Source organism: Mandrillus leucophaeus, unplaced genomic scaffold (genome assembly GCF_000951045.1).
Source record: "Mandrillus leucophaeus isolate KB7577 unplaced genomic scaffold, Mleu.le_1.0 Scaffold19, whole genome shotgun sequence".
NCBI lineage: Eukaryota > Metazoa > Chordata > Mammalia > Primates > Cercopithecidae > Mandrillus > Mandrillus leucophaeus.
Genome location: NW_012101920.1, coordinates 3222656 through 3242624, shown reverse-complemented (window position 1 = coordinate 3242624; position 19969 = coordinate 3222656). Strand labels below are relative to the sequence as shown.

The following is a 19969-nucleotide window of genomic DNA, read 5'->3' as shown; positions in this document are numbered from 1 at the left end:
TTCATTTTTTCTTTTCATTATTTCTTCATTTCTTAATGGCACGGATGGGGTAGATGCATATACATAGTAAACATTCTGAGTGACATACATAATAAGATAAGGCAGAGAAAAAATCCCCACCCTAACTCTGATGATTCCCCAAACCCCATCCCAAATTTCCTTCCTTAGAGGTAAATACTCTACAGTTTCTTGTATCCAGAGGTATCCCAAGCATGTCTATTTATACATTCTCTCCTCAACCTCTCGACACCATTTTTTAAAAATGGAAACATACTGTACATGCTTTTGGATACAGGTTTTTTTTTTTTCTTACTAAAATTCCTTGGGGAATTTTAATGCCTGTGGAGTATTTTATTGTAGGGACATGTGATTGTTTATTTTTTTAAACTTTTGTTTAGGTTCAGAGTACATGTGCAGGTTTGTTATATAGGTAAACTTGCGTCATGGGGGTTTGCTGTATAGATTATTATGTCACCCAGGTACTAAGCCTAGTACCAAATAGTTATTTTTTCTGATCGACTTCCTCCTCCACCTTCAAGTAGGCTCTGTGTTGGTCATTCCCCTCTTTGTGTCCATGTGTCCTCAAGGACACATGATAATTTATTGAACTGGGTTTCTACTAATAAGTGTTTGGGTCATTTCCAGTTTTTTGCTACAACTACAGTAGTCCAGCAAATAGTTCCCTATGTAAGCCTTTTTACCCCTATGCAGTTATATTTCTAGGATAACATTCTAGAAGTGGAAGTTAGACTCACAGTGTTTGTGAAATTTTAAGTATTAATAGATATTACTGAGCTATTCCCCAAAGAGGTGGCCAAATTACACTCCCACCGACGATCCATACGGCGGCTCTTTTTGTTTTGTTTTGTTTTTGAGACACAGTCTCACTCTGTTGCCCGGGTTAGAGTGCAGTGGCATAATCTCGGCTCAGTGCAACCTCCACCTCCCAGGTTCAAGTGATTCTCCTGCCACAGCCTCCCAAGTAGCTGGGATTACAGGTACCCACCACTAAGCCCACCTAATTTTTTGGTTTTTTGTTGTTTTGCTTTTTAGTAGAGACGGGGTTTCACTATGTTGGCCAGGCTGCTCTTGAACTCCTGATCTTGTGATTTGCCCACCTTGGCCTCCCAAAATGCTGGGATTACAGGCGTAAGCCACTGCACCCGGCCGCAGCTGCTCTTTTTTTATGCTCTTTCCATTGGGGTCATCAAATGTCTCCTTTTTAACCAATTTGGCAGGGGGAAAGCCAAGTGTCATAATTTATCGTGCTTTTATTTTACTACTTATGAGGCCAAACATCTTTTCTTCTGCTTAAAAGCTGGCTGCGTGTCTTTTCCTGTGAACTCTTCACTCCTTTTTGTTGTCTATTTCCTACCCCCACCCCTTGGTGCTGTGTTGCTGTTTATTTATCTAATTCTTCTTTTTACAAACGGAGGTACAATTCACCTACTGTAAACTTCACCTTGTAGGGTGGCAATTCAGTGATTTTAAGGATATTTGCACCGTGCGTGCAACCGTTCCACGTTTCATTCCAGAGCATCGTCATCACTCCAAAAGAAAACTCCCTACCCTTTAGGGCTTAGTTTTTTCCCTATTCCCAACCACTGGCAACCACTAGTCTGTTTTCTGCCTCGATGGATTTGCCTATTCTAGACACTTCATATAAGTGGAGTCATACAATATTTTGCTTTTTGTGTCTGGCGTCTTTCACTTAGCATCATGCTTCCAAGTATAAAGCATGATATAATATGGATCAGTGCTTTGTTTCTTCTTATGGTTGGTTAATACTCTATTGTATGCAAATACTAGATTTCCTTTTTCCAATCGATGGATATTTGGGTTGTTTCCACTTTTCAGCTGTTATGAAAATGCTGCTATGGACATTTGTGTACAAGTTTTTGTGTGGACATATGTTTTCATTTTCTTGCTTACCTAGAAATGGAATTGCTGGGTCTTAGGGTAACTCCATGTTTAACTTTTCCAGGAACTGTTAAACTGCTTTCCAAAGCAGCTGTACCATGTCATGTTCCCGCCAGCAATGCGTGAGCGTTCCGATGTTTCCACATCTTCCCTAACGCTGGTTATTGTCTGTCTCATTATGGCCATCCTCGTGGGTGTGAAGACGGATCAGGCTGTGGCTTCGACTGCACTTCCCTAATGAGATGATGTTAGGCATCTTTTTACGAGTTCCTTGGCCATTTGTATATCTGCTCCGAAGAAAGCAGTATTGTCCTGATTTGGCTACTTTGCTGCACCCTGAGCCTCTTGTCTCTGTTTCCTGTGTAATTTTTCCAGAGTCTCAAAGTAATAATAGTCACCCTTTGGCAATCTTCTGTGTCCTGAACTCAACCTGCCCCTCAACCCCATCTCCACAGCTGACCCGTGGTGTCCTAACAACGGAAGCCACTGATGGAATAATAGACCACATCCCCTGGTAAGCTGCTTACCACTTAAAAGGTGCTTGAGACACTCATTGCTGCTGGAAATGTGAACCTCTAGAGCCTTTTTGAGAAAAGAATATGGCAGTGTCTGTTTTTAAAAATTAATTGCATATTGATTTGTGTGTAACACTTCTACATCTGTGCCTCTATTCTATATAAATACAGCACCAGTTTAGGATTTTTGGACATGAAAATTTATTCCAGCCATAGTGGAAATGGAAAAAACGATGTGGAAACTACCAGGCTATTCACTGATTAGGCAATGGTTTGAATATCTTTTGGTATATCCATACGAAGGAATATTATGCACCTACTTTAGAAGATAAGATGGATTTGGAGCTATTGACTATGAGGACCAAGTATAATGTACAAAAGTAATCAGAAAATATGTCTAATGTGATCAATTTCTATAAAAACAACAATGACAGATACAGTTCCTGTTTATGTGTATCTGGGATGCTTACACATGTTTGCGTGAGTATAAACAAAGTTCAATATGCTACATCAGGTTGCAGATGTTATTTATCTGGCAATGAGGGTGGAGGATAGAGACAGGAAAAACAAAGGGTTCAGAGAGATTAATTATTTTGGTTGTAAACACAGATTAAATGTACATTATTATCAGATTTACAAAAAAAAAAAAGCAAAAGACCAAATGAAACATCTGATGTGTCTTTAAATAAAAATATTGGCTCGTGTTGGAGCAAAGGCTGGTTTTGCATTTGAATGAACTTTGCGTATTCCAGAGTTTGTAGCACAGGAATGACAGGAAACACATGACCAAAGAAAAGAGTGGAAATGGTGAGTGTCACCGTCAGTCTTGCCCCACAGTATCCGATCATCACTGCCGCTTTTAGAGGATGCTTTCTGAAGAGCACGGGGGTAGCAGTACCTTTGCCTGCATTCCATTTGAATCCAGCATTTCTATCACTAAATGTCCAGATATGTTGTATAAAGCTGATCGTTAAGAATTCTACCACGATGTTCCAAAATCCCATCCTTTTATTTATGCTAGAATTTCTTGGCAAAGACATTCCGGCTTTTTAATGTACGGATGAAAAGCATGAAATGCGATCATTCAGTGAAAGTTTCAAATCTAACATCTTCCTCCAAGCCATAAGTATCTGCCACATGTACCCTGACTTTGAGACCTTTAAAACAACAAATGCATTTGCACAACATAGAAAGCCACAGCTGTTTGAAGTGTGATTTGACTCTTGCAGTATGACCATTAAAGGGTCATTTTTGCATCAGTTTTTGAGGTCCTCATGAAGTTTTGAGTTTTCCCAAAGGCCTGACATAGTCCTTTGATATTCTAATGCAACTCTCTTTTGAAGAACTTACTGTGTTGTGTCGTCCACTTTTGCGTCTTCCGTGATCTGTTTTAACTTTGCCAGATGCTTGTCCAACCACAGCCATGGGTGTGATCTGAGCAGCTCACCAGTGTTACAAGACTCTATAAACCCCTGCATTTTTTGCAAGATTTGCAATTTCCCTTTGCAATCAGTGTGTGTATGTCCACTTTATCCTGAATCCTGACAGATCAGGCTATTGATGCATAGGACGGTGTTGCTTGCATAGGAAGAGATGATTGGGTGGTGAATAATGTTCATACATGGACACTTTGTAAATAAAATCGTAATGTCAGTTTCTGCTTTCCTCTTTAAGCTGAAGGCTTGGAGGATTTGGAAAATGTATTGTCAGAGAAAAGGAATTCCATCCAGCACAACATCAGTCTCTTCTCGGAGCCTCAGTTTCCCGACCTGTTCACTGGCATGCCCTACCACGGTTACAATCATGGTCCTTTGCGGAGTGTTTTCTAGGCTGTGCCTCAAGCTCTGTGCTTGCTGCTTCACCCAGTTACCTGGCTTAATCCTATTGTCTAGCACTATGGGAGACACTGGAATGCAGCTGTAAGCAGAGAAGACCAAGTCCGGGTCCACCTGGGGCTTCAGGTAGTGGAGAGGAAACAAGTGAAGAAGAAATTAATGGGATTATTTCAGAGAGTGATGAATCCTCTGTGGAGTCTAGAGAATAAACGGTGTGAGCAGGAGGGGTTACTTCAGATGGAGGAGTCAGGGAAGGCCTGACATGACCTAAGCTTGAATGATAAGAAGGTAACCATAGGAAGATCTTAGTGAAAATATTTCCAACTTGAAAGAATAACTAGTGGTGAGGGCTGCAGGTGGAAACATGCTGGTATGTTGAAAGGTGTGAGGAAAAACATAGCACAAGCTAGAGTTCTGGAGGGTGTGGCCCATGGTAGAGAGTTTGGATTTTTGTTTTAATTTTGTGAGGCCCTTCTTTGGATGATTTTATGCAGATGAATGACATAATCTAATTTTTATTTAAAACCCAAAATATATAGATATCAATGTTTCCCAGATGTGAGAAAATAGGGTTTTTTCCCCCCCACCTTGTGCATAATTTTTTCTTGGGTATCCACTAATTCTATTAACTAAACTTTGTCTACTTTGTTCATCTTCCCTTCCTTCTGTTTCTTCTTTCTCTTCTGTTCTTGCTTTGGATACCACATGTTGTTGGGAGTTTGAACTTTGGAATCAGGCAAACGTGGGTTCAAATACTAAATCTACCAGTCATTAGCTGGACAAAGTTAAAAAACTGACTTGAGTTTTCAGAGCCTCAGTTTCCCGACCTGTAAAATGGGAGTGATGATAGTACCTAACTTGTAGATTTGCTGTTATACTTAAATAAAATGTTTCTTGTTATAGACATTTATCCAAATAAATAAATAAAATGTTATACATAAATACAATGCCTCTTGTTACATACATTTATCCTAATGCTGGGAAACAATCCATGAATGTTAGCTATTGTTTTTACAGCTTGATATCATCAGGCTTTGTGTCCCACCCAAATCTCATCTTGAATTTAATCCCCATAATCCCCACGTGTCAAGGGAGAGACCAGGTGGAGGTGATAGGATCATGGGGGCAGTTTCCTCCATGCTGTTCTCATGAAAGTGAGTGAGTTCTCACAAGATCTGATGGTTTCATAAGGCGCTCTTCCCCCTTCATTTGGCACTTCTTCTTGCTGCCTTGTGAAGAAAGTTCCTTGCCCCCCTTTGACTTCCACCATGATTGTAAGTTTCCTGAGGCCTCCCCAGCCATGCTAAACTGTGAGTCAATTAAACCTCTTCCTTTATACATTACCCAGTCTTGGGCAGTTCTTTATAGCAGGATGGAAATAGACTAGTACACAGCTGTAGCGAGTGAAAGTTTTAGCTTTGCCACATGAAAAAAAAAAAATTCTTCCTCAGAAGTTTTGAATATTGTAATACAAACGTGTGTATGCATGTATGTTTAAATATATAACTAGAACTCTGATGAAGCAGCTTGTTTTGACTAGAATATTTGGTACTTTGAAAATGATAAACATTTCTGAAACTTGCTTGGCCCGGATACTTATGCTTCTTACGATAAATTGATTTATATCACTACTGTTTTTAAAAGTCTTCCTAGAAAAATCAAGTTTGTAAATTAAACTATTGGAATAATTCCTTTCCTTATGGCTTACATTTAAAAATACAAAATAGTAATTATATTAGGAATATATTAGTATAACAAAAATGACTACTGTTTACCAAACACCTATCATCTACCAGTCCGCAGTAAGCACTGTCTGGGCAATATTTCATTTAATCCTCAGAATCACCCTCTGAAGAAGGCACTGTTATTTTCATGCCCATTTGTAAGAAAACTGAGGCACAGAGACAGGAAACAACTTTCCTGGGTTATCCATTTAAAGAGTGAGCAGTTAAGAGCCAAAGCCAGGTTCCTCTGATCCACAATCCAAGTTCTTAACAATTACACAAAGATGGCACTGGAAGTAAGTTTCTAATCACATATACAGATAAAATGACTGTCTTTTAAAAAACATGCAGCACAAAGTATTTTTCTACACTAAGAAAATCAAAAATTTCAGCTCTACCTTCTAAATATTTTGGAGCTGCTATTGTCATTCTTACTTGATTTCTTTTTAATTTTCCTTAAATTCTTTGATGTTTTTAAAAATGAAAAGTAACATCTCTTTGGTATGTCATCTTTTTGCATTTTTTTAACTTTTAAGTTCAGGGGTACACGGGCAGGTTTGTTATATAGGTAAATTTGTGTCATGGGGATTTGTTATACAGATTATTTCATCACCCAGGTATCAAGCCTGGGTGATGAAATAGGTATTATTAATACCTGGGTGATGAAATAATATCTATTAGTTATTTATTTTTCCTGATCCTCTCCCTCCTCCCACCCGCCACCCTCCGATGGACCCCAGTGTGTGTTTCTCCCCCTGTGTGGTCATGTGTTCTTATCATTTAGCTCCCATTTATAAGTGAGAACATGCAGTATTTGATTTTCTTTTTCTGCATTACTTTGCTAAGGATAATGGCCTCCAGCTCCATTCATGTTCCTGCAAAGGACATGATCGTGTTCTTTTTTATGGCTACATAGTATTCCATGGTGTACATGTACCACATTTTCTTCATCCAGGTTATCATTGGTGGGTATTTAGGTTGATTCCATGTCTTTGCTATTGTAAATAGTGCTGCAATGAACATATGCATGCATGTATCTTTATAAAAGAATGATTTCTATTTTTTGGGTATGTACCCAGTAATGGAATTGCTGCATGGAATGGTATTTCTATCTTTAGGTCTTTGAGGAATTGCCACACTGTCTTCCACAATGGTTGAACTAATTTACACTCCCACCAACAGTGTATAAGCATTCCTTTCTCTCCACTACCTCACCAGCGTCTTATTTTTTGACTTTTTAACAGTATCATTCTGACTGGTATTAGATGGTATCTCATTGTGGTTTTTGATTTGCATTTCTCTGATGATTAGTAATATTGAGCTTTTTTTCATATGCTTGTTGATTACCTGTATGCCTTCTTTTAAAAAAATGTCTGTTCATGTCCTTTGCCCACTTTTTTATAGGGTTGTTTAGTTTTTCCTTGTAAATTTAAGTTACTTATAGATGCTGGATATTAGACCTTTATCGGATGCCTAGTTTGCAAACATTTTCTTCCATTCTGTAGGTTGCCTGTATACTCGGTTGATAGTTTCTTTTGCTGTGCAGAAGGTCTTTCATTTAATTAGGTCCCATTTGCCAATAATTGCTTTTGTTGCAATTGTTTTTGATGTCTTTGTCATGAAATCTTTGTCCATGCCTATGTCCTCAATGGTATTGTCCAGGTTGTCTTCCAGGGTTTTTATAGTTCTAGGTTTTACAGTCAAGTCTTTAATTCATCTTGAGTTGATTTTTGTATATGTTGTAAGAAAGGGGTCCAGTTTTAATATTCTGTGTACGGCTAGCCAGTTATCCCAGCACTTTTTATTGAATAGGAAATCTTTTCCCCATTGCATGTTTTTGTCAGGTTTGTTGAAGATTAGATAGTTGTCGGTGTGTGGTCTTATTTCTGGGTTCTCTATTCTGTTCCATTGGTCTATGTGTCTGTTTTTGTACCAGTATTATGTTGTTTTGGTTACCGTATCCTTGTAGTATAGTTTGAAGTCAGGTAGCATGATGCCTTCAGCTTTATCCTTTTTGTTTAGGATTGCCTTGGTAGTAATTCAGGCTCTTTTTTGGGTTCCATATGAATTTTAAAATAGTTTTCTCTGGTTCCGTGAAGAATCTCAACAGTAGTTTAATAGGGATAGCATTGAATCTATAAATTGCTTTGGGCAATATGGCCATTTTAATGATACTGATTTTTCCTATCAATGAGCATGGAATGTTTTTCCATTTGTTTGTGTCATCTCTAATTAGCAGTGGTTCATTATTCTCCTTGTAGAGATCTTTCAGCTCCCTTGTTAGCTATATTCCTAGGTATTTTATTTTTTTTGTGGTGATTGTGAATGGGAGTTCATTCCTGATTTGGCTCCTGGCTTGACTGTTGTTGATGCATGGGAATGCCGGTAATTTCTGCACATTGATTTTGTATCCTGAGACTTTGCTGAAGTTGTTTATCAGCTTAAGAAGCTTTGGGGCTGAGACTATGGGGTTTTCTAGATATAGGATCATGTAGTCTGCAAACAACGATAGTTTGACTTCCTCTCTTCCTATTTGGATGCCCTTTATTTATTTCTCTTGCCTGATTGCCCTGGCCCAGACTTCCAATACTATGTTGAATAGGACTGGTGACAGAGGTCATCCTTGTCTTGTGCCAGTCTTCAAAGAAAATGCTTCCAGCTTTTGCCCATTCAGTATGATGTTAGCTGTGCGTTTGTCACACATGGTTCTTATTATTTTGAGGTATGTTCCTTCAATACCTAGTTGATTGAGAGTTTCTAACGTAAATGGATGCCTAATTTTATTGAAAATCTTTTCTAGATCTGTTGAGATAATCATGTAGTTTTTGTCTTTAATTCTGTTTCTGTGATGAATCACATTTATTGATTTGCATATGTTAAACCAACCTTGCATCCAAGGGATAAAGCCTACTTGATCATGGTGGATAAGCTTTTTGGTGTGCTGCTGGATTCAGTTTGCTAGTATTTTGTTGAGGATTTTTGCATTGAAGTTCATCAAGGATACTGGCCTGAAGCTTTTGTTGTTGTATCTCTGCCAGGTTTTGATATCAGGATGATGCTGGCCTCATCAAATGAGTTAGGAAAGTCTCCCTCCTACTCAATTTTTTGGAATAATTTCAGTAGGAATTGTACCAGCTCTTCTTTGTACAACTGGTAGAATTTACCTGTGACTCCATTTGGTACTGGATTTTTTTTATGGTTGGTAGTCTATTCCAGATACCTGGATGTAAGGAATTTATTCTTTTTCAAAGCAACATATTGGTACTTTAAAATAAAAAAGGCTGTCCATGGAAAGTACTTTGTGTTTTTCAAAGACTTTTTCTCTGACTATAACACTCTTACTTACCACTAACTCCTTTGCTTTCCAGCCAGTGGGTAAAGAAGAGAGGAATTAAAAGGAAGGAAATAAGTTGGTGCTCTTGGCAGTTTGAAAAGCCCTTCCCTGTTTTGAGTCTTAGCATTTCCCTTTTTGTCAACCATTCTCTCTTCCCCTGGCATGGACCATTCCCACAATTCATTTATACTCACTCTGACACTTCAGCCTTACTTGCTAACTTTATACCCTGATGCATCCACCTATCACTTACTTATTCTCCCTCTTTTTTTCTTCTTTAGCATAGTATTTGCCACCATTATGAATTCCTGAATCACAGAAAAAAAGATTAAGAAGAGCTAGAAGATCAATGTGCTGGCAGGGTGATTTCCTTCAGGTTCAGGTTTATGAGAAACCCCTAACATTCATCCCTGGGCTTGCCCCAGATGATTTCTTCCCTGTCCCTCAATGCTTAATCCAGCTCACTCTTCCCCCTTTTCTGTTTGTCCTTTAGTCTAGACACTGTGAGACACTAGAGTTTGGCAAAAATAATTGCTAATGGAGGCACATGTGTGTGTGTGTGTGTGTGTGTGTGTGTGTGTATGTATTTCTCACTACATATTAATGAGCAATATGAATAGATCAAAGAAACCTCAATTCTTCCCTTTCTTTTTCTGTCTTCCTGCAAACAGATATTGAAAAGTGTCTGACTACAGATGTATCAAGCAAAATGCAACGTTGTCAAAGGCATGTGAGAAACCTGAAAAGATATCACAGTATCTGGCAGTTACGAAGCACCTATTATGGAAAAGGCATTGTGCCAGATCCTTTGCATGACTTTTCTTCTTTAAGCATTACAACAGCCTTGCAGGAGACTATCAATATTCCCATTTTACAAATGAAGAGATTGAAAGATTTTTGGTGATTTACCCATTATCACACAGCCTATCAGTAGAGAATCTTCATCTTTAACTGGGATCCCAACATTCTTGGTGTTCTTTTTTTCCTGACTATTACACTCATTTATACTAGGGTCCTAGAAAAGAAGGACCCTTTTATCGTTAATTTAGGTCAAGGCAGAGGTCAAAGGAGAAAGGGTGGATGTTGGAAACAGTGCCCTTCCCTCGAAGGGTTGGCGCCTATACCCACAGACACAGTCTTGGCCAGATAACGCTACACCTTTAATTCCACACTAGCCTGATGTCTAATTTGCCTTCTTGTGTAGACATCTGCTCTTCCAGCCTTTCAAAGAGAAACCTTCTGAGTACTGTATTTTTAAAACTTCCCATATTCTTAACAGTCTATGCTAATACAAGTCCTTGGTAAGACAGAGAGAGCATGAACTTAGAAGTCAGATTTCTGCCTGAAGCCAGACTCTGCTGCTTACTAGCTTACTGGGCAGCCAGGGGAGGGTGTACTAACCTCTCTGACGGTCAGTTTTCTCACTCATGAATAATGATAATAACTAATGTTTGTGATATTTATTAAGCACTTAATATATTCCAGACACTGTTGTACTTGCTTTAAGACTATTAACTCATGTAATCTTTGTACAAAATTACGAGGTAGATTCATTATCTGTCTCCATTTACCAGAAAGTTGAGGTACAGAAAGTTAGATAACCTGGATTCAAACAGACATTTCGGCTCAGTGCTTCTCAAACGTGAATTTTGTCCTCCAGGGGACGTTTAGCAATGCCTAGAGATATTTTTGGTTGTCATGATTGGGACATGTGACTGGCATCTAGTGGGCAGAGGCCAGGGACGCTGCTAATCAGCCTATGATGCACAGGACGAACCTTCATATCAAAGAATAATCTGGTTTCAAATGTGAGTAGCGGTGAGGTTGAGAAACCTTGTTCTAGCTCCAGAACTCAAGCTCCTAATTGCTGTACTGCCTCCCGGTTGACATCGTGACAATATGCTGCTCACAGAGTTCTTACAAAGATAAAAGAAGATTAATTAACATTGACTGTCACTCATTCCACACCTGGCAGCTAGTGACTTTCCATTAAGTAGCTTTCCCTCCTCACCAACCTTGCCTTCTCCTCTCCCAAGAAAAGCAGGGTCCAGGGAGATCTGGAGAGCTAACTTCTACCTTTCAGAATGACCAGAGAATAACACAGTTCCTGTTTGCAGTATGGCTTTTGTATAAAAAATGTCTGGAGTCCGTTATTAGTGCCTGAATTTCCCAGCTTGGCTGAATAACCGCTGTTTATGTTTATGTTTACAGTCGACTTGGGAATAAGTGTCAAGACGGATAATGTGGCCACTTCTTCCCCCGAGACAATGGAGATAAGTGCTGTTGTGGATGCCGACGGAAAGAATCTTGGGAAAGAGGCCAAACCCGAGGCACCAGCTGCTAAATCTCGTTTTTTCTTGATGCTCTCTCGGCCTGTACCAGGACGTACCGGAGACCAAGCCACAGATTCATCCCTTGGATCAGTGAAGCTTGATGTCAGCTCCAATAAAGCTCCAGCAAACAAAGACCCAAGTGAGAGCTGGACACTTCCGGTGGCAGCTGGACCAGGGCAGGACACAGATAAAACCCCAGGGCACGCCCCGGCCCAAGACAAAGTCCTCTCTGCCGCCGGGGATCCCACACTTCTCCCACCTGAGGCAGGGGGAGCAGGAGGAGAAGCTCCCTCCAAGCCCAAGGACTCCAGCTTTTTTGAGAAATTCTTCAAGCTGGACAAGGGACAGGAAAACGTGCCAGGTGACAGCCAGCAGGAAGCCAAGAGGGCAGAGCATCAAGACAAGGTGGACGAGGTTCCTGGATTATCAAGGCAGTCCGATGATGTCCCTGCAGGGAAGGTAAGTGTGCCAAGGTGTATCCACTTGGTTCTGAACACATGCTCGGGGGCACTGATGGGATAAGACCACTGCACATATGCAGTCGGTCACCCTGGGCCTAGGCAAGGTAGCAAGCTGTTGACCCCTCTAGAACAAATAGCACATTGTAGCAGAGTGTCACCCCGATGTTTCTCTGGGTAGAAACATCTGTATGAAGAACAATAACAGCTGTGGCATCTGTTTTATGTAAAAGAAAAGAGGAGGTGAGTTACATGCAGATGAATTTGTCCATCCATTTTTCAAAGGCGGAAGTAGACAGGTTGCATTTACGATCAATAGATTCCGGACGGAAAGGCATTAGTGGAATAAAAATGGTTCCTAAAAGATGCTACCTAGTCTCTGTAGTTTGTTGACACACAGACTTTTGTTGGAACACATTTCCTTTCTTACTCTTAATGGCCTGAATTGATATTAACTATCTTTTGCACTATGGTATGTGTTTGAATAAAGAGATTTTACAGCTCTGGGCAGACTCTTTAATGTACTAATTCTTTTCCAACAAAGAGGAGCATAATACCTTTGTAAAAATTAGGGGGATTTTTTGTTTGTTTGTTTTGGAGTTTTTGTTTGTTTGTTTGTTTTGGTTTTCAAAGAAGGTATGCTGAATCAGTCACTTTTTTTCCTGAGCAAACAAAGGCAAGCTCTTTTTGACACTAAAAAGAGCATTTGCTTTTAACCTTTAGAGAGCTTGTTTGTATTCAAGGCAGAAAAAGAACTCCTTAAAACAAGAAGGAAGTAAAATTTGATACATTATAGGTTTAGGGCGTGCATTTCCTTGGTTAACAGACTTTTAAAATAACAATTCTTTCAAAACTTGGGAATAAAGTTAAGTGCCACTAGCAGACTTTAGAGCCAGGAAAAAATTGGACGAACTCCAAATATATTTGTCTTAATAACAATGCAACTTTGCACTTCCGAAGTGCTAATAATTACACTTGCTGTCATTTATCAAAAATGTTCAATCTGCCAGGCTCTACTCTAAGCACTGTATGTAAATTATTTTATCGAAAATATTCAGTGTGCCAGGCTCTACTCTAAGCACTGTATGTAAATTATTTTCCTTAACGAAAATGAGTATCATGTTAATCTGTGGTTTTAATGCATCCAGGGTGCTGTGAAGAATTACATTATGAAGACTGGGCACCACTGAACACTCTGGAGGGTTAGAATTGGGAAAAGATAGTCGGGATCATGTGTTTTAGGCTCTTACTGTCAGCATTCTTATGGTTTCTATACATTTTGACTCAGTGCTTATTTCCAACATTTCTTTCAGAGTTTAAAAATTTTCCCTTCAAACACGCACTTTCCAGTTTGAAAAGCCAGTTGAATAGCTTGCCATATAATTTAAAGTGAGTCTCCAAATGCATCCAGGCATCTGCTCCTTACTGAGTGTGACACTGGGCCAGGCACAGGTGAGGCACAGGGACCACAGTGGAGAGCGAGACACAGAGTCTCCGCCCTGGTGGAATTCACTGTTCAGTGAGAGAAGTGAATAAAGAAAGCTGCAATTGCAATGCAAGATGCCAAGTGCTGTGCTGTTGGAGCAGAGAGTGGGGGAAATGCCAGACGCCAGGAGAACTGGGCTCCATGGCGCAGGTAACATTCCATCAAATGCATGAACCGGGACCTGAAAGTTACGTGTACGGAGGCGGTAAACTGGTCGTCAATATTCCTGCATAAGGGAAAAACTGCTTATTACTTACGCCTGAGTGGGGAAACCATTCTCATTATTGGTCATAGACTTCTAAAGCCATTTGAGGTTGTGATTTTTTAACAGTCATGTGTTTCTTTTGCCTGGGCATCCAAAGCCTATCCATTGGCTGAGTTAGGAGAAGATTGAGTTATTTATGGAAAGACAATGAAGGAATGTGTTTTACTCATCTTTGCACAGGTGTCCAGTGACTCATCCAAATCCCCATCTTAATTAAGTAAACCAGTTCAGCATAGGATAGCCAGCCCTCCAATGTACTCAGCCATAAAACCTCAACACGCTCAATCTATTTGTAGTCTAAGAAAAGCGAGAAAAAGTTTTGGAGTTGTGATTTATTAACTCAGCTTTCTTTATTGAAAAAGAACTCTTAGGGACAGAACCTCAATTTGAGTGGAATGTGTTCCAAAATGAGATTTGAGTCAGAAAATGGGAGCTTGTGTTGGGAACATGGCAGGTATCTAATACAGCAAAGCCCTTGTGTAATATTTTCCAGTTACAATGATCTCTCAGAAGACCCAAGAATTGTAACTGTCTTCCTTTCTGAATAAGTGAATTCGCTCCCTCAGATTCACCAATGAAGTCTGAATCTGATTTTGTTACATTACAAATTTCCATTTTTTTCAGTGATATTGAAATTTGAAATACTGAGTGCCCACTTTGTACCATGTACATATGAAACACAGAAAAGTTATGAAATAGCCATTTCTCCCTCAGCCTGTGAACTTGTGGATATCCAGATGCATATGCCTGCAAAGATTTTTAACAACAACAACAAAACAGCCTTCTGATTGTCAAGGTTTCTTATCTGACTCCCGGCTGCATAGTTCTGTATTTAGTGGGGAAAAAAGCAATTGTTCTATAAATGTAATGAGACAATCCAACCCTCAGAAAGTAACATGAATAAAACTTCTCAATCAGTGGCTTTCTTGGTGGGAGTACCACATTGTGCATGGATGGACGTCAGTGTATTGATTCAGAATTCTTAGGGTGAATTATGCCTTGGGCTCAGCCGCGTCCACTGCCCCCCTCCAGGAGCCCTTCCCCCCACTTTTATGGCTTGCTCCCTGCTGGATTGGAATTCCAACCACAAACCCACAGAGCTGTGAATTAGGAGAAAGATGCCACCATTTCATCCTGGGGGAAACACACAAATCTTCTGTGTTTTCAGAACGACAATCTTATTTTTGTGCCTTATAAAACTACATTCAGGGCATAGCATAATTAAAACAAGGCAAGAATTCATGAACAAATGAAGCATTTACTACATAGGCCAAAGAAAAGATAAATTATATGCCTGAAAGGTTTCACTGAGCTGTGATTCACACAAACCAATGTGTTGGCAAGGATGAGGTTTTTTTCCCTCTCCCCACAACAACTGAATCAGAGCTGTAAGATATGCATTTAAAAGATTCATCACACACAAAAAATAATCACATAATGCAAACTTGACTTTTATTGGTTAAAAATAAAACCCACCAAATTTCTGTTATCAACACAGTACTTCCAGAGTTGTATTTGTGTTGAGTGGGGGTGTGGGGTGCTTAAAGTGTTGCCAGGCAGAGTTTCATAAGATTGAAGAATATCTTTTTTCTTTTAAAAATGTAATTAAATCCTACAGGCATTACTTTAGCACCAGCCTTGTGCAAGGCATTTGAAAAATAAATCATGTTTCTAGACTTTCAAGGAGTGTATAATCTAGTAAGAGACATAATATTTTAAGAGACATTGTGATAAGTGCATCAGTCCTCAGGTTGGCTCAGGCTACTAATAATAAGAACAATATTCTGTGCTTTCACTTCCCTTCTTTTTTCTCTTGAACACACTCCATTCAGGCTCTTGTCACAGCCGCCATGATGTTGCAAATTCCCCACCATCACCCTGGTTGCCAAATCCTATAGATCTCTGTCTTTGTCCTAGTAGATCTGACCTGCAAGTTGAATCTGACACAGTGAGTGGGTGGGCCACACCTTACTGCTTGAAACAGCATCCTTCCACCTCCCTAGCTACTTTTCCTTCATCTCCTTTGCTGGATCTCACCCTGTAAATGTTGGACTTCTCCAGGGTTCACTTCTTGGATATCTCTAACTACGCTTATTTCCTTGAAGGTTTCCCTCAGTCCCAAAGGTTTAAATACTGCTATGGGTTGGCAAGTTCCACATTTACATCTCTAGCCTGGATCCATCCCTGAAGTCCAGACATGAGTCTCAGCTGCCTCCTCTTCCATGTGTCTGCTTGAATTTCTACATCCCCACTTGGCTGCTCACTGAGTATCTAAACTCTAATGTGTCCAAAATGGAACTCTTCATTCATCACCTAACAACAATAAAAACAAAATGCCCACCGGTTTAATTCACAGGGTTGTCCCTCTCAGGGCATGACAACTTCATCCTGCCTCTACTGTTTAGTGGTAGAATTGGAATTAAAGAACCAAAGTCTCCAGAGTCCTTTTCTACGTGGTATTTAGTGTGAATTAAACGTAAGCATCATAGTCAGGTAGCCTAGGTTTCCTCTCTACCTCTGTCACCTACCGGCTGTTTGACCTTGAGCAAGCTACTTCACCTCCTGAGCCTCAGTTTCCTCATCTGTAAAATGGGGATAATAATAGTATCTAGCACATTTTCACATTGTTCATGCTTTTAGAGATTAAATGAAATAGGCCATATAAAGTACTTAGCACAAATTGCATTTTGAAAAAAAAAGAGTAATTAGCTATTACTAGTATTGTGGGTTTTCTCCCTACTACCTCATATTTTATTTTTATATTTTGCCTTTCCCTTCCATAGTCCTCAACCCAAACTCACAGAGATAGCACAGTTGACTCTAAGAGTTGTATAACCAAAGGCACAAATCCTAACTTGGGTGAGAAGAGTATAAAAGTTGAAAAATTATTTTTGAAACAATAGATATGTTAATGTCCATGCCCATAAGCCTCGGTTTCTTTGTCTGACATTTAAGGCTCTCCACAATCTTTCCTCTGCCTATTTTCCAACTACATTTTCCACCCTTCCCTTAAATTTCTCTAGTCAATATGGCCAACACCTGACCTGTGCAAACGCCATTTTCTCCGCCTTTGTCTCTTTCTCTCTCTGTTTATCAAACATTGACTTGATATTCAGCGCCAGGTTCTCCATGAAGCTAACCAGATATCTCCACTCTTGGATGATTTCGGACAGCATGAATCCCTCTCGCATTTTACGTCAAATTCTGTGATAAAATCATTTTGAAGAAATCAGCTCATTAAGCCATCAAACCTGACCAGGGAATTCCTGTATTTTCAACCGTTTTACAGACAAAGAAGTCAACAGTTCAGAGAAACCAAATCACTCCTGACGCACAGCTAAAAATTGGCACAGCCAAAATTGTCCATCTCCAAAGCCCATAGTCTTAGATAGTCAACGTTTCTATTTTTGCCAATTATTGAAACTTGTTCAATGAAGTTGCAACTTGAAGCAATGAAATTCAAAGATATTAGCATATGCAAAGTTGTAAATACCTAAAATCCCAGGTGAAAAATAAAAACAAAAAGAATTACCCAATTTCAACATTAGAAGGCCAAGTGAATTATTAATTGTTTCTTATTTTGTGTTGTTTCTGCCTTATGTCCACAAGGCCATGCCTTTTCAACTGGTAAAGAGAACTAGCCACCCAAAAGACTTTGTCAGTGCAAAGGGAAAATCCATCTGACATTATGCAAGTTTTGGAGTAAACAAGGTCCTCAGCTATACCACTGGGATTTTGATGCATTTAGCAGTAAGAAATGCTTAATATGAGATGTTTGCTGTGGCAGAGATGATGTGGAAGTGTTAGGAGCCTGGGTGACCTGGGTATGAGTCCAGACTCTACGACTTAATAGCTGTGTGGTTGCGCTAAATGACAATAATTGCCCCATTTTTAAGTAATTCATTATTTCTAGGCTGTGTAGTAAGCATTTTGCATACATTTTCTGCTTTTATTCTGAAAACAACCCAACAAAGTAGGTATTTCTATTGCCATTGAACAGAGGAGAGAACTCGGGGAGAACTTAAGTTACCTGTGTAAGGTCACAAAGCTAATTAGTGGGAGAAGTGGAACAAAGAGCCATCTGTCACCTAAGCCTGTTACACTCAATCATTTCAAAACCTGTGTTTTCATCCACAAAAGGAAGCTACTACCTGCCCTAGGGGTTTTTGTAAAGTTAGAAGATAATATAGGCCATCAGTAGTAGTCATGCTAAATAAAACGGTATATTTTCTAAATTGTTAGAAACTTAGAAATGAATAATTATGAAATAGATCAAATGGCTTTTCAGAGTGATGGAGTTTGAATAGTGTATCATTTAGGGGTTGGTAATATATCATTTTTACTTTGGCTGCAGGAAACACACACACACACACAACACTCAATTAATTAGTGGCTCACTTAACAAGGAGAATGTACTATTTCTTGCATGTAGTAAGAACCCTAGAGGTAGGGGAGTTCAGGTTGCTTCAACATCTTCGCAGCCCCCACTAAACCGCCTCAGTCTTACTCTGCTGGTATCCTCCATTATTGCTTAGTCCCTAGGCTTAGTCCCTTGTGGTTTTAACATGATTCCAAGTATGCAGAAATACCTCTCTTTATTGTGCTTCATAGATGCTGCATTTTTACAAATTAAAGGTTTGTGACAAGCCTGCATCAAGCAAGTCTATCAGCACCATTTTTCCAATGGCCTGTGTTCACTTTGTGTCTTTGTGTCAGCATTTTAGAAATAAAGTTTTTGTTTTAATTTTTATTTTAAGTTCTGGGGTACACATGCAGGGCATACAGGAGCCCCTAGGTGACCTGCATGTGTACCCCAGAAATTAAAATAAATGTGTGCTGTGGTGGTTTGCTGCACCTATCAACTCACCACCTAGGTATTAAGCCCAGCATGCATTAGCTATTTATCCTGATGCTCTCCCTCCCATAACCCCCTGACAGGCCCCAGTGTGTGTTGTTCCCCTTCCTGTGTCCATCTGTTCTCATTGTTCAGCTCCTGCTTATAAGTGAGAACATGCGGCGTTTGGTTTTCTGTTCCTGCGTTAGTTTGCCAAGGATAATGACTTTCAGCTCCATCCACATCCCTGCAAAGGACATGATTTTGTTCCTTTTTATGGATGCATAGTATTCCATTGCAGTACTACTCACAAGAGCAAAAACATGGAATCAATCCAAATGCCCATCAACAATAGACTGGATAAAGAAAATGTGGTACATATACACCATGAGATAAGGCATTTTTAAATTAAAGTATGTACATTGTTTTTTTAGACATAACGCTATTGCACACTTAATAGACTCCCGGATAGTGGAGAACTTTTATGTGCACCGGGAAACCGAAAAATGTGTGTGACTCTATTGTGATAGTCACTCTATTGCAGTGACCTGGAATTGGACCTGTAATATTTTTCGATGTATGTGTCATAATGTCCTATAAATAAGAAAGGAGTTTCCTAAAATTTATCCTTAGATCCCTTTGGTGAAATTGAGTCACGTGTCTGTGTTGAAGTGCAAATAGCTATCAGCTAGCATTTTCAGTTTTTTCAGTAGAAAGAAGGTTCTTCCAGCAAAGATAACATGCCACAGATAGAAACCAGATTTATCTTCTCTACCTAACATTGTCTGGAAATCATTAAGTGAATGGAGCAAGTAGAAGCTGCTACAGTATCCACCTATGGTAATTCATCTGAGTGTATTCATTACATTAGTTTTGCAATTTAACTGTGACCCCATAGTAAGAACTAGACTTTACAACTTGAGCTGATATACATGCACATACGTGAAACAAAGAATTCATGAAGTAATACTATTCCTGCAGCCAGTAACCCCTGCAGGGATTTTGTATTGTTTTCTATTCTGTTTGATTTGTTTACTGCTGGTTTTGACCCACTAAATTATTTTCCAATCTACTAATGATCACAGTCTGAAATTTGGAGAACGCTGTTCTGCTATCTGACCGCTTTGACACATTGAGACAGTTATCTTAAGGTACATGGCCGTTTTTTATGCAACTGAGTATTCCCAATGCCTGGCATAATGACTGGCACATGTTGGCATCCAATAATGTGTGTTAAATGAACCTGACAAGAATAAGGGTGGTAC

At 39.5% G+C, this 19969-nt stretch overlaps 1 protein-coding gene across 3 annotated transcripts in view; it reads left to right on the top strand.

Moving 5' to 3' along the window:
- The window catches only part of BCAS1 (breast carcinoma amplified sequence 1), a 131911-nt gene that overhangs the window by 33767 nt on the left and 78175 nt on the right, over nucleotides 1-19969 (top strand). For all 3 annotated transcript variants that reach the window (XM_011978124.1, XM_011978123.1, XM_011978122.1), the window contains exon 4: nucleotides 11540-12120. In XM_011978124.1, coding sequence (XP_011833514.1) covers nucleotides 11540-12120 — 581 coding nt within the window. The remainder of the gene's footprint in view (nucleotides 1-11539; nucleotides 12121-19969) is intronic.